The 11402-nt window shown below is 39.2% G+C and overlaps 2 protein-coding genes across 2 annotated transcripts in view; one reads left to right on the forward strand and one right to left on the reverse strand.

Moving 5' to 3' along the window:
- Positions 1-1876, reverse strand: part of LOC117553624 (toll-like receptor 2) — a gene marked incomplete in the record, with an annotated part of 73353 nt that extends 71477 nt beyond the window's left edge. The window contains 1 exon segment of the mRNA XM_034227645.1: positions 1838-1876.
- A 3422-nt stretch (positions 1877-5298) lies between these two features.
- si:dkeyp-75b4.10 (ladderlectin) lies at positions 5299-10901 on the forward strand. Its single transcript, XM_034227626.1, has 6 exons — positions 5299-5560; positions 6502-6821; positions 9026-9117; positions 9425-9559; positions 9763-9868; positions 10722-10901. The coding sequence occupies exons 2-6, from the start codon at positions 6533-6535 to the stop codon at positions 10787-10789; spliced, it is 690 nt and encodes a 229-aa protein (XP_034083517.1). The 5' UTR covers positions 5299-5560; positions 6502-6532; the 3' UTR covers positions 10790-10901.
- The last annotated feature ends 501 nt before the right edge of the window (positions 10902-11402 follow it).

The following is an 11402-nucleotide window of genomic DNA, read 5'->3' on the forward strand; positions in this document are numbered from 1 at the left end:
TTTGTGCATCTTTACAATTGTACAAAAAACATAATTGGTCAAATTGATGTTTAATCAACTTTATCATATTTCATTCGTCTTTTTCACCACGTGATGAAGCCAAACTCCATTTAATATTGTGTGTTCTAGTGTATATTAACCTACGGTGGCCCTGAAGTGCAAAACACCACAGCATTTCAGAAAACACCACTGAAAAACCCCTCTGTCTACTAAAGTAGAAGTACTCAGATCATGTACTTGAGTAAAGGTAGAAGTACTCAGATCTTGTACTTGAGTAAAGGTAGAAGTACTCAGATCATGTACTTGAGTAAAGGTAGAAGTACTCAGATCTTGTACTTGAGTAAAGGTAGAAGTACTCAGATCTGGTACTTGAGTAATAGTAGAAGTACTCAGATCTTGTTCTTGAGTAAAAGTAGAAGTACTCAGATCTTGTTCTTGAGTAAAAGTAGAAGTACTCAGATCTGGTACTTGAGTAATAGTAGAAGTACTCAGATCTTGTTCTTGAGTAAAAGTAGAAGTACTCAGATCTTGTACTCGAGTAAAAGTAGAAGTACTCAGATCTTGTGCTTGAGTAAAAGTAGAAGTACTCAGATCATGTACTTGAGTAAAAGTAGAAGTACTCAGATCTTGTACTTGAGTAAAAGTAGAAGTACTCAGATCTTGTACTTGAGTAAAAGTAGAAGTACCAGAGTGTAGTAATACTCTGTTACAGTAAAAGTCCTGCATTCAAAATGTTCCTCAAGTGAAAGTAGGAAAGTATTCTCATCAAAATATAGTGAAAGTAGCGACAGTAAAAGTATTCATTGTGCAGATTGGTCCATTTCAGAATACTATATATGATATGTTTTATAATGATTGATCATGAAAGTGTTCTCAAAGCTGGTGAAGGTGCAGCTAGTTTGAAGTACTTTGTATACTGCAGGGTAGCTGGTGGATTTACTCCAGGTGGAACTAAAGTCTGATTCAACACTTGATTATATTTCACATCATTCATCCACATCTGTGAAGTAACTAAAGGTATTAATACATGTAGTGGAGTAGAAGTACACCATGTACCTCTGAACTGGAGTGGAGTAGTACAAAGTAGCATAACATGGAAATATTCAAGTAAAGTACCTCCAAATTGTACTTAAATATAGTGCTTGAGTAAATACAAAACTCAATGTTACTTTCCACTGCATATTAAAAACAGCGAGTTGATTTAAAGCCATTCTTAGTTTACAGCCTTGTTTCGTTCCGATCTGGGTCACAGACCTTCCACATCCATTAAGCTGTAATATATAATAAACCCTAAACCTAATCTGTCCCGTCCTTTTAAGTAAAGGTTTGATTCCACATGTTCAGGCATCAGTTACTCGCTGGTGTTGATACTGATGTAATAAATAAGCTGCGGCCATTGTTTCCATTCAGACCGGAGGAAAGAGAACCTCGAAATCCACGAGTTTATTTTACTCACTTTGATTTTTGTTTGTAGATTTCTCCTATGAACCTGTGCGTAATGTTCATATTGTATTGTATTCATTCATAATAATTATAATAATAATACATGTTATTTATAGAGCACTTTTCATGGTACTCAAAACACTTTAAGGCCCGGACACACCAAGCCGATTTCAGCCGTCGATAGATGTCTGGCCGTCGATGAGCGTCCTGTCGCCCTACTCAGATTGGTGTGTCCCGCACCAAAGTGTCTTTTCGGAGGCTGTCGGCAAAATAAATCACTCTGATTGGCTGTTCAGCTTAGCGAATCAGTGCATGAGAAGCGAAACGAAAGTGAGGTATGCAAACAAACGATTAGGCACACACAGACGGCTATTATTTTTCATTTTTATCTCACCTGGACGCAATAATACATTTTACATCGTGGCGATCTGGAATGAAGAAAATGGAGTGAAAATGTAAAGGTACACGCTATTTGTTGTTTGTATATATCACGCAGTCTGTCTTCCGGTTGCCTGCTGTTTTGAATGATGAATACACACTACCGCCACCTGCTGGTCAGGAGAGTTATTGCCACTCACGCATGTGCAGTGCGTACGTGCTACTTGACCGTCGGCTGAAGTCTTTGCGGTGTGTTCCAGAGCGACACATGGCCAAGACGCAGGAGACGTGAGGCGACACAACAGTCGGGTCCGTCGGGACGTTATTTGGTGTCCGGACCTTTAGATGTTATTAAAATTCTTTAAAAAACACACTTAAAAAAAACACAACAATAATCACAGAGTTTTGATATGAGAAAATGTAAACCTTTTTTTGTGTAAATATCTGAACTTTTTGTTGAGTTATGTGTTTGTTTTTTAAACAGGGTTTTTTTTCTGGAACTATTTCAATTGTTCTTATTAATTAATATAATGATCTTCCTGAAATATTACTACTTTTTTCTATTAAATATTTGACTTCACGTGTTATTTTTTTACTCACAATTAATGTGACTTTTTTCCTCCAAACATACGTTTTTTTATTTCTATACATTTCTCTAATTTAATTTGATATGGCATTATGTTCTGATCTTTAAAGTCTCCGGCTTTAAAGATCTTTGATTCTAATATTTAAACAAAATGAAACCAGAATTATGAACTTGACATTTTCGAATGTTCTGTTCCGGATAATATGCAAATTAGCTCATATTTAACATAACGCCTCATTTGCATATTCAAACACAAGATTAAAAAAAACTTGTAATACAAAAAAACGATATCTTAAAGGTCACCAACAGGCTATTTGTAGGCAATAGCCTGGGTTGGGAGGGTTACTTTGTTATCAGTTACTGATTACTGAATACATGGCTCTGAACGTAAGTAAGTACTTTTGGATTACTTTCTTTTTCCATCACAGATGGTATGTGTTGGTGAACAGGAGACACAAAAAGCAAAAGGAAAATGAACGTGTTTTTACTGTTTTAATGGCTTATCAAGAGCACAACTGAAACATAACATCTGAAACGATGTAACAACATAATACACTTGTTGGGGATGCAGCTTGGGATGTGAGGAGTGAGGACACGGCTTAGAACGGGCGTGTCGCCTTCTGTCCTGCCAGTGTTGGCAGGACATGAATTAAAATGTCGAACTCGGACTTCATTTTAAGGACATTTCGGCCAGGGGTGCAGAGCTATATTTCTTTAAGCACCGGATTAGCAAAACAGGAGAGTGTGTGCACCAGTCTGCCTTGATCTATGAATTCATGTCTGTGACCCTCACGGAGCCTACACACGGCGGCGTGCGTTGCCGCTTCAACGCTTCTGCCCATTCACTTTGAATGGGGTGACGTCACGATTCGCCAAACTGCATTGTGGGAGCAAAGCGTAGCTTCTCTCGCGGTGCTCGCTGCAAAAGTAGAGCAATGTTCTACTTTTGCCGCCTCGACGGAGGCGTCAGCCAATCAAATCCCGCATATGCAAATCTGACATTACAAGCGCTATCCAATCAAACCGCGTGTATGTTGGGAGAGCCAGACCGCAGTTATTTCCCATATGTCAAAAAATGGAGGAGAAAAAGATCGTGGCGTTAGGGAATCACCCGGTACTATATGACCAGTCCCTCTTTACATACAGGGATACAAACCGGAGGAGCCAGGCATGGGGGGAGGTGGCAGAGACAGTGGGTGAAACTGGTAGGTGTTCGCCTGTTTGGAGAGTTTATATCCAGTGTACTTCGTTTGAATGGACAGCTAGCAAGCATAGACAGTATATTTAGCCAGCATGGATGTAGCATGAATGCTTTGCTTTGTATGTCCGGGGCGGGACATTCATGTGATTGGTTGTTGGTCGCGTTGTTCGTAAAAAATCCCCAAGCTTCAGACACGCCCACCGCCAAGCGGTAACGCACGCCGCCGTGTGTAGGGGCCGTCACAGTATCTGCTGCCCACAGCTGTTTTATAGAAGGAACACCTCCTTCACTTCATGAAATCTCTGCAGCACCAGGAGGCAGCGGGAGGGTCTGAGAAGAGGAGCGTGCACCACCTTTCACGCACCGCCTTAGCTGTGTTTACCTTCAGAATCATTAGAAAGGCTAAAGAGCGACCGCAGGCTGATGTGTTTTAACCACACACACCTCTACACACACACACGACTTAAACGCAGACTTTTGTTCCTCCATGTTTCGTTGTTATTGTTCCACTGAGCGGACCCGCCCCTTTTTTTTCAAACGCTCCCTTTTTTGGTCCATCTGCGGCGGTAAAAGTTTTTGTGGGCTGTGATGATTCGGCTGTACCTTTAATAATGAATATTAAATGTTGTGAGGAAATTTTTCCACCAATAATTCCAATAAGTATTCCAAAATGTATTCACTTCAGGTTTACGAAAGTAACTGTAATCAGATTACTCGTTTTTCAAATGTAACGCGAGCTGAATACAGTTACTTGATTTTTGTATTCTGATTACGTAACGCCGTTACATGTATTCCGTTACAACCCAACCCTGGCAATAGCACAGGTCTCAGATATATTAAAAGATATAAAAGACATGTCTATGAAGTGTTTTGCTCCAAATACCAAACAGATAATTCTAGCCATGCCTCATATCCCTCTATTTCACTTCCTGTTTCTAAAGTGCTGATTTGGGGATAAAGCTTTAAAGAGGAGGGGGCTGAGCTCATGTGGGACCCGGCAGCTACTGTCTAAACTAAATGCTGCCGTGATGAAACGCCATATCATGGATTATCAAGGATTCTCTCTGAAACAGTCTGGAGCTCAAAGGCTTTCTCTCTTGCCGGTTATACCACAAGGTGAGTTCCTTTTTACTTCCTGCTTCTTCACACACATGCTCTCCAGTACAGGTTAGCTCTGAGTGTTAGCGATGCTAATGTAAACACCGACCATATTACGTCTAAATTAGTCGGGCATTGTTTCTGATAGCAACGTTTCTGATTGGGCCGTGGGTCCACATTTCAGATATTACGTCATATCGGACGCAAATCTGGATCAGCTCCGTTGTTCCCCGTTTTTAGAGATTTGGGTACGGAGGAAAAGAGAGAGGGGTTTATTTCCTGACGCTGCGTGAGTTCTCTGACACACCTGGGACACATGTTGATGGAGAGAAGACATCACAAAGTGCATTTTGCATGATAGGTTTAATATAAATAACAAGTTGGGGAAGTTTCAGGGTGATTTCTTTAAGTACGTTTTTTGATCCCATTCAGCTTTAACACCTACAAATATCACCTCAGGTTCTTTTGAGGATATAACATGATATGATCCAGCCTTCCTCAGGGGTTTTCTGTGCAAAACAAAGTGCCAGCTTTGCAGAAAACAAGGTCAGGAGAATACGAGAGCTTTGTGTGAGATGAGAGGGAATCATCTGGAAGCCAGACGAGACGGAAAGCTGAGACTCCAGAAACAATGAAGACATGGAACAAAAGCTGAAACCCAAAACTCAGCGTGATAACAATAGTAAAATAAAAAGGTACATTTAAAGAGATACGTGTCTCTGCAGCTCTGTTACACCGACCTCTGACCTCCAAGCTTCAGGGAAGGTCGTGGGAAATTAAATAATGACTCAGGAGAGGCGGAGAAAAGCTGCCGGATAAAAAGGAGCAGAAACACAGACTCGATGCTAGAACAGGTGAGTGTGCTTCAAATCCGCTCCTCTATTTAATGCAATGTGATCAAAGGCTCTATTTACGTTGTGTTTTACACTATTTATTATTAATTGTTTGCACATTAATGATAATTATTTATAGAATTTTTTTTGTCAAGCTTATTCAAATATATATATTTTTTTATTTAAATATTTTTGTATGTATTACTTTTTCACTCATTAATTTTGTACAGAATTCATTATTTTGTGTTTCATTTCTCTACATTTATTTTAAATAACTGCAATGTGATCAAAGGCTCTATACATTTTAAAGAATGTATCATTATTTGTTGCAGATTCATTATAATCTTTTATTAATTTGTATTTCCAATCTTATTAAAATATTGGGTTTTTTGTATTGATTCATTTTTTTATGAATTATTTTTGCAGGCACTTGTTTTACGGAATATGTTTTACAATTTATTATTTTTGCGAAACTTTCGATATTTTTATTTTTTCAGATTTATTTTTCTCTCCTAAGTTTGCTTTATATCTCTACATTCATTTTAATGTTTTATTTCACTGCAATGTAATCAAGGGCTCTTTTCATATTTGTGTTTATTTTGTGATCACAATCATTTAGTTTTTCACAGAATGTATTATTTTTGAGAAACAGGATCATATTTTTTTACATCATTAAGAATTATTATTATTATTTTTAACAGACACATTTTTTGAATATTTTTTGGGGAATATTTTACAGAATGTATTTATTTTTTCCAAAACATTGGTCGTATGTTTTACAGGATTTATTATTTTAGAATGTAATATTTTAGCAAACTTTTTAATTGATTTAAATCATGCAATTTCTTTTTGCAAAGCCATGCTGATACATTAAGTAATTTAATTCAATTTATTTGGTTAAAACATGGAGTTTTTTTCTAAATGTTATTTATTATAGTCAGATGTATTAATTGTTGCTCCAGTTTGTTCAGCTGCTTCCTGCTCATCGTCACCATGAAGACACTCATCGTGACCCTGACCTTCGCCTGTTTCCTGTCTCTGAGCGTTGCCATGGCGATCAACACCTCCCTCAGCACGCGGACCTTGGGGTTGTGTGAGTACATCGTTAGACAGACGCCGCCCGGTATCCCCGGTGCTTTCATGCCTTCGTGCGACTTCAACGGGAACTTCCTGCCGCAGCAATGCGCCAAATCCACGGGATCCTGCTGGTGCGTGAACGTGATCACCGGGGAGGAGATCCCGAACACGAGAACTCCGCCGGGGACCGTGCCCGTCAACTGTGGTGAGGAGAGGGGGGGGGGGGGTATTTAGTTCATCTTTGTTTGGTTTTATTCGCTAAATCAAGGGTAACAAAAGAAAGCTTTTATTTTGTTAGAACAAGGTTACCAAAAAGCTTTTCTTTGGTCAAAACATTTCAATTTTCTACACATTGCTTTTATTTGGTTCAAATATGGAGCTTTTATTCGCTAAATCTACGGTAACAAAAGAAAGCTTTTATGTTTTTAAAACATAGATATTTTCTTGTTAAAACATGGATGTTTTTTAAAAATGTTTTAACATTGAGCTTTTATTTTGTTAACTGAAGCTTTAATTTTTTTACAACATTTTGTTACAACATTAGAGTTTTTATTTTTTTAACATGAGAAGCCTTTTATAGTTGCCTAAGAAATTATTTTGTATTTTGAGCAAAGAACATATATAGACAAAATAAGTCAACAAATTATCCTTCACTAAAATGAGCTTGAAGTAAAAGAAAAATAGTGTATAAAATAAGTCAATAAAAGTTGCATGACACTTTTTAAAGGTCACCTACCATGCTATCTGTAGGCAATAGCACAGGTCTCAGATATATAAAAATTAGGGCTGTCAGTCGATTAAAATAGTTAATCGCGATTAATCGCAAATTAATCGCACATTTTTGATCTGTTCTAAATGTACCTTAGAGGAATATTTTTCAAGTTTTTAATACTCTTATCAACATATGAGTGGACAAATATGCTTTATGCAAATGTTTATTATCATTTGAACAATGACAAATATTCTCATGAATATTAAACACAACAACCTGTGTGTGTGTGTGTGTGTGTGTGTGTGTGTGTCTGTGTGTGTGTGTGTGTGTGTGTGTGTGTGTGTGTGTGTGTGTGTGTGTGTGTCTGTGTGTGTGTGTGTGTGTGTGTGTGTGTGTGTGTGTGTGTGTGTGTGTGTGTGTGTCTGTGTGTGTGTGTGTGTGTGTGTGTGTGTGTGTGTGTGTGTGTGTGTGTGTGTGTTGTGTGTGTGTGTGTGTGTGTTGTGTGCAACTCAAGGCATATGCTCGAACGGGAGCTGCCTGGACGCTGCAATCGTGTTGCGCACTATCCGTGCTGAGTGTGCTGACTTCTCGTTCAATGTCCCACTGTCTGGCTTCCTGCATAAAGTCAAGTGCTCGGCGCAGTTGTGGCGAAATGTCGCTCCTCTGTTTTCATTTAAACAGCTCCATATCCGTCAGCGCAGCTAGCTAGCACCAGATGCTAACAACAACAATGCACGTAAGGTCTCTCTCTCGCTCGCTCGGGCCACACACACACACACCCTCCCGGTCCTCCCGACAGCCAGTCGGTGCCTGCCGGTGAGTGTGGAAGTGTGGTCTGCCACAAGCGGGCGGCAGGAGCGAGGCTGTCAGCATCAGCTTGTAGATGGTATTTTAAACTCGATGCGCTCTGAAACTACGGGGCGGCCGAGGAAAAAAAATACACATGCGTTAATCGCGTTAAAATAATTAGTGGCGTTAACTTGACAGCCCTAATAAAAATATATAAAAAACATGTCTACGAAGTGTTTTGCTCAAAATACCAAACAGATCATTCTAGCCATGCCTCATATCCCTCTGTTTTACTTCCTGTTTCAAAAGTGCTGATTTGGGTATAAAGCTTTAATAAAAAAAAGAGGAGGGTCTGAGCTCATGCGGGACCCGGCAGCTACGGTCTAGACTAAATGCTGCCGTGATGAAACGCCATATCATGGATTATCATGGATTATGGTGAGTTCCTTTTTACTTCCTGCTTCTTCACACACATGCTCTCCAGTACAGGTTAGCTCTGAGTGTTAGCGATGCTAATGTAAACACCGACCATATCACGTCCAAAACAGTCGGGCATTGTTTCTGATAGCAACGTTTCTGATTGGCCCGTGGGTCCACATTTCAGATATTACGTCATATCGGACGCAAATCTGGATCAGCTCCGTTGTTCCCCGTTTTTAGAGATTTGGGTACGGAGGAAAAGAGAGAGGGTTTTATTTCCTGACGCTGCGTGAGTTCCCTGACACACCGGGGACACATGTTGATGGAGAGAAGACATCACAAAGTGACTTTTGCATGATAGGTCCCCCTTTAAGACATATTCACACATAAATACATTTTGAGTTTGAGTTGTTGTAAAAACTAGTGATTGCAGTTTTTAAATGAGTGAAATATTTAACATGTTATATGTATATATGTTATTTCTGCAGACCGGGAGTTCTACTGCCCGTTCGGCTGGTCCCGATTCGGCCGGCTGTGCTTCGTCTTCATCGATTCCCCGAAAACCTGGGTTGAGGCGGAGGTAAACATGGAGCTTTTATTTTGTTAAACATTAAGGTTTTATTTAGTTAAACATGGAGCTTTTATTTTGTTAAAACAAGGTTCGACAAGAAAACTTTTATTTTGTTAAACCATGAAGCTTTTATTTTGTTGAACATTGAGCTTTTATTTTGTTAAGCATTGAGCTTTTATTTTGTTGAACATTGAGCTTTTATTTTGTTGAACATTGAGCTTTTATTTTGTTAAACATTGAGCTTTTATTTTGTTGAACATTGAGCTTTTATTTTGTTGAACATTGAGCTTTTATAGAGCGTGTTTTCTCTCTGCAGAGCTACTGCATGTTCGAAGGCGCTAACCTGGCCTCGGTCCAGAGTCCCGAGCAGAACCACTTCCTGCAGGCGCTGACCCGCGCAGAAACGCACGACTTCCCCCCCACCTGGGTCGGGGGCCACAACTGTGTCAACGTACGACTTTTTCTACGATATAATCACAAAACATGCACAGCTGATCTGTTGTTAATAATCAATGGTAATAAACAGGATGTATGACTAAAACTACTAAATGTGAGATGACAGTGTTTTGGTTTGGTCGTGTACTTTAAAGCGTACTTGTACTTGATCATAAATGTGTTTATGTAATTATGTAATTATGTTATTTGTATTTCTAGGTGTTATTCTGGATGTGGAGCGACGGCTCCAGGTTTCTTTATGAAAACTGGAACATGGAAAGCAACACGAGGACCAGTGAGCGCTGTCTGCAGATGAACAATGGCTGTGAGACACACACACACACGCACACACACACACACACACACACACACACACACACACACACACACACACACACACACACACACACACACACACACACACACACACACACACACACACACACACACCTTTAATAATAGAGTAATTTCTACATTTAAACCCGTTGAAAATCCAGTTATTTCGATGCAATCTTGTGTTTTTGTGTAATTTGAAAAACATCATCGTTAAGATTTAGCCGCTACAATTTTAGCTTAGCTCTGATTGGACCAAACTCCATTCAGGAAACAAGCGTTTTAGAAGTTGTTTGCTTGACATCTAAAAAAAAAGAGCAAGAAATTCAGACGGTTTGTTGAATCTGTTTCATGATGGAGTGACGCATGTTTTTGGTCTGTTTAATTAAATCACATTCAAATCTGTTTATATTTGCTTTTTGCAGCGTCAGCAGATTAAATCAGCAAGAAGAAGTGATGTGAATAAAAGTACATTATTATGCGTTCTCAATGGTGAAGATTCACTCTGAATGTGATATTTCAGGATCGTTTTGATCTGTTTATTGCAATTCAATTCAATTAAAGTAATGCTGCGGTCAAACTCCTGCGAAGGGGGTTGAGTCCCACAATTTGTCTTTTGAGGATTCTGCTAAATTACGCATTTAAAGTTCACTTTTAAACTCACATATGTGTCGCAGTGGGTTTATTTAGGAGTTTAAACTATACTTCACCTGCCTTTAAATTCCTGACAAATCACCACAATATGTACTTTTAACATTCAAGCTTAATAAATGCAAACTGTTCACTATTATATTAGTTTTTAGCCATCTTGAGAAAATGAAAGTTCATTTGTGTTTATGTTTCAGATGAGAAGAAGTGGGATTTCGCCTCCTGCGAGTCGGAGCTGCCCTTCCTCTGTGCAAAGAGGGTCTGATAACATGTAGTTTGTTCCTTCAAATTCATCTCGTTTTTGTTTTTGTAGATGAATATTAGGCTCAGAAGCTTCTAGAGGTTCATTTATGTCGTCATTTATATTAACACTCGAAGAATTGTCAGGAATTATGAATAAATGCATGAAAAAGTGAATTTTGAGTTTCTGGGTTAATTTCTGTCCTAAACTCAAGGGTTTAAATAAGGATACGTGTGTGTGTGTGTGTGTGTGTGTGTGTGTGTGTGTGTGTGTGTGTGTGTGTGTGTGTGTGTGTGTGTGTGTGTGTGTGTGTGTGTGTGTGTGTCCTAGCATTACTATACTTGTGGGGACCTAAACCTGTTTACACAGTCACGTGTGGGGACTCGCCTCCCTTATGAGGACAAAATGGAGGTCCCCATGAGGGGGATCATTAATTTTAGGGTGAAGACTTGGTTAGGGTTAGGATTAGGGTTAGGGTAAGGGTTAGGGTTAGGGTTAGGGTTAGGGTTAGGGTTAGGGTTAGGGTTAGGCATGTGTTGGTTATGGTTAAGGTTAGGATAAGTCTCCAGGAAATGCATGTAAATCCATGTAATGTCCCCTGAAGTGATGTATACATGGTGTGTGTGTGTGTGTGTGT

The sequence above is a fragment of the Gymnodraco acuticeps genome, unplaced genomic scaffold (genome assembly GCF_902827175.1).
Source record: "Gymnodraco acuticeps unplaced genomic scaffold, fGymAcu1.1, whole genome shotgun sequence".
NCBI lineage: Eukaryota > Metazoa > Chordata > Actinopteri > Perciformes > Bathydraconidae > Gymnodraco > Gymnodraco acuticeps.

Bases quoted from the DNA above. Each gene is read 5' to 3' on its own strand.
- si:dkeyp-75b4.10 (XM_034227626.1), top strand. From the start codon at position 6,533: ATGAAGACACTCATCGTGACCCTGACCTTCGCCTGTTTCCTGTCTCTG. The intron at 6,822-9,025 runs GTGAGGAGAGGG...TTATTTCTGCAG, and splicing joins GACCGTGCCCGTCAACTGTG to ACCGGGAGTTCTACTGCCCG. The intron at 9,118-9,424 runs GTAAACATGGAG...TTCTCTCTGCAG, and splicing joins AAACCTGGGTTGAGGCGGAG to AGCTACTGCATGTTCGAAGG.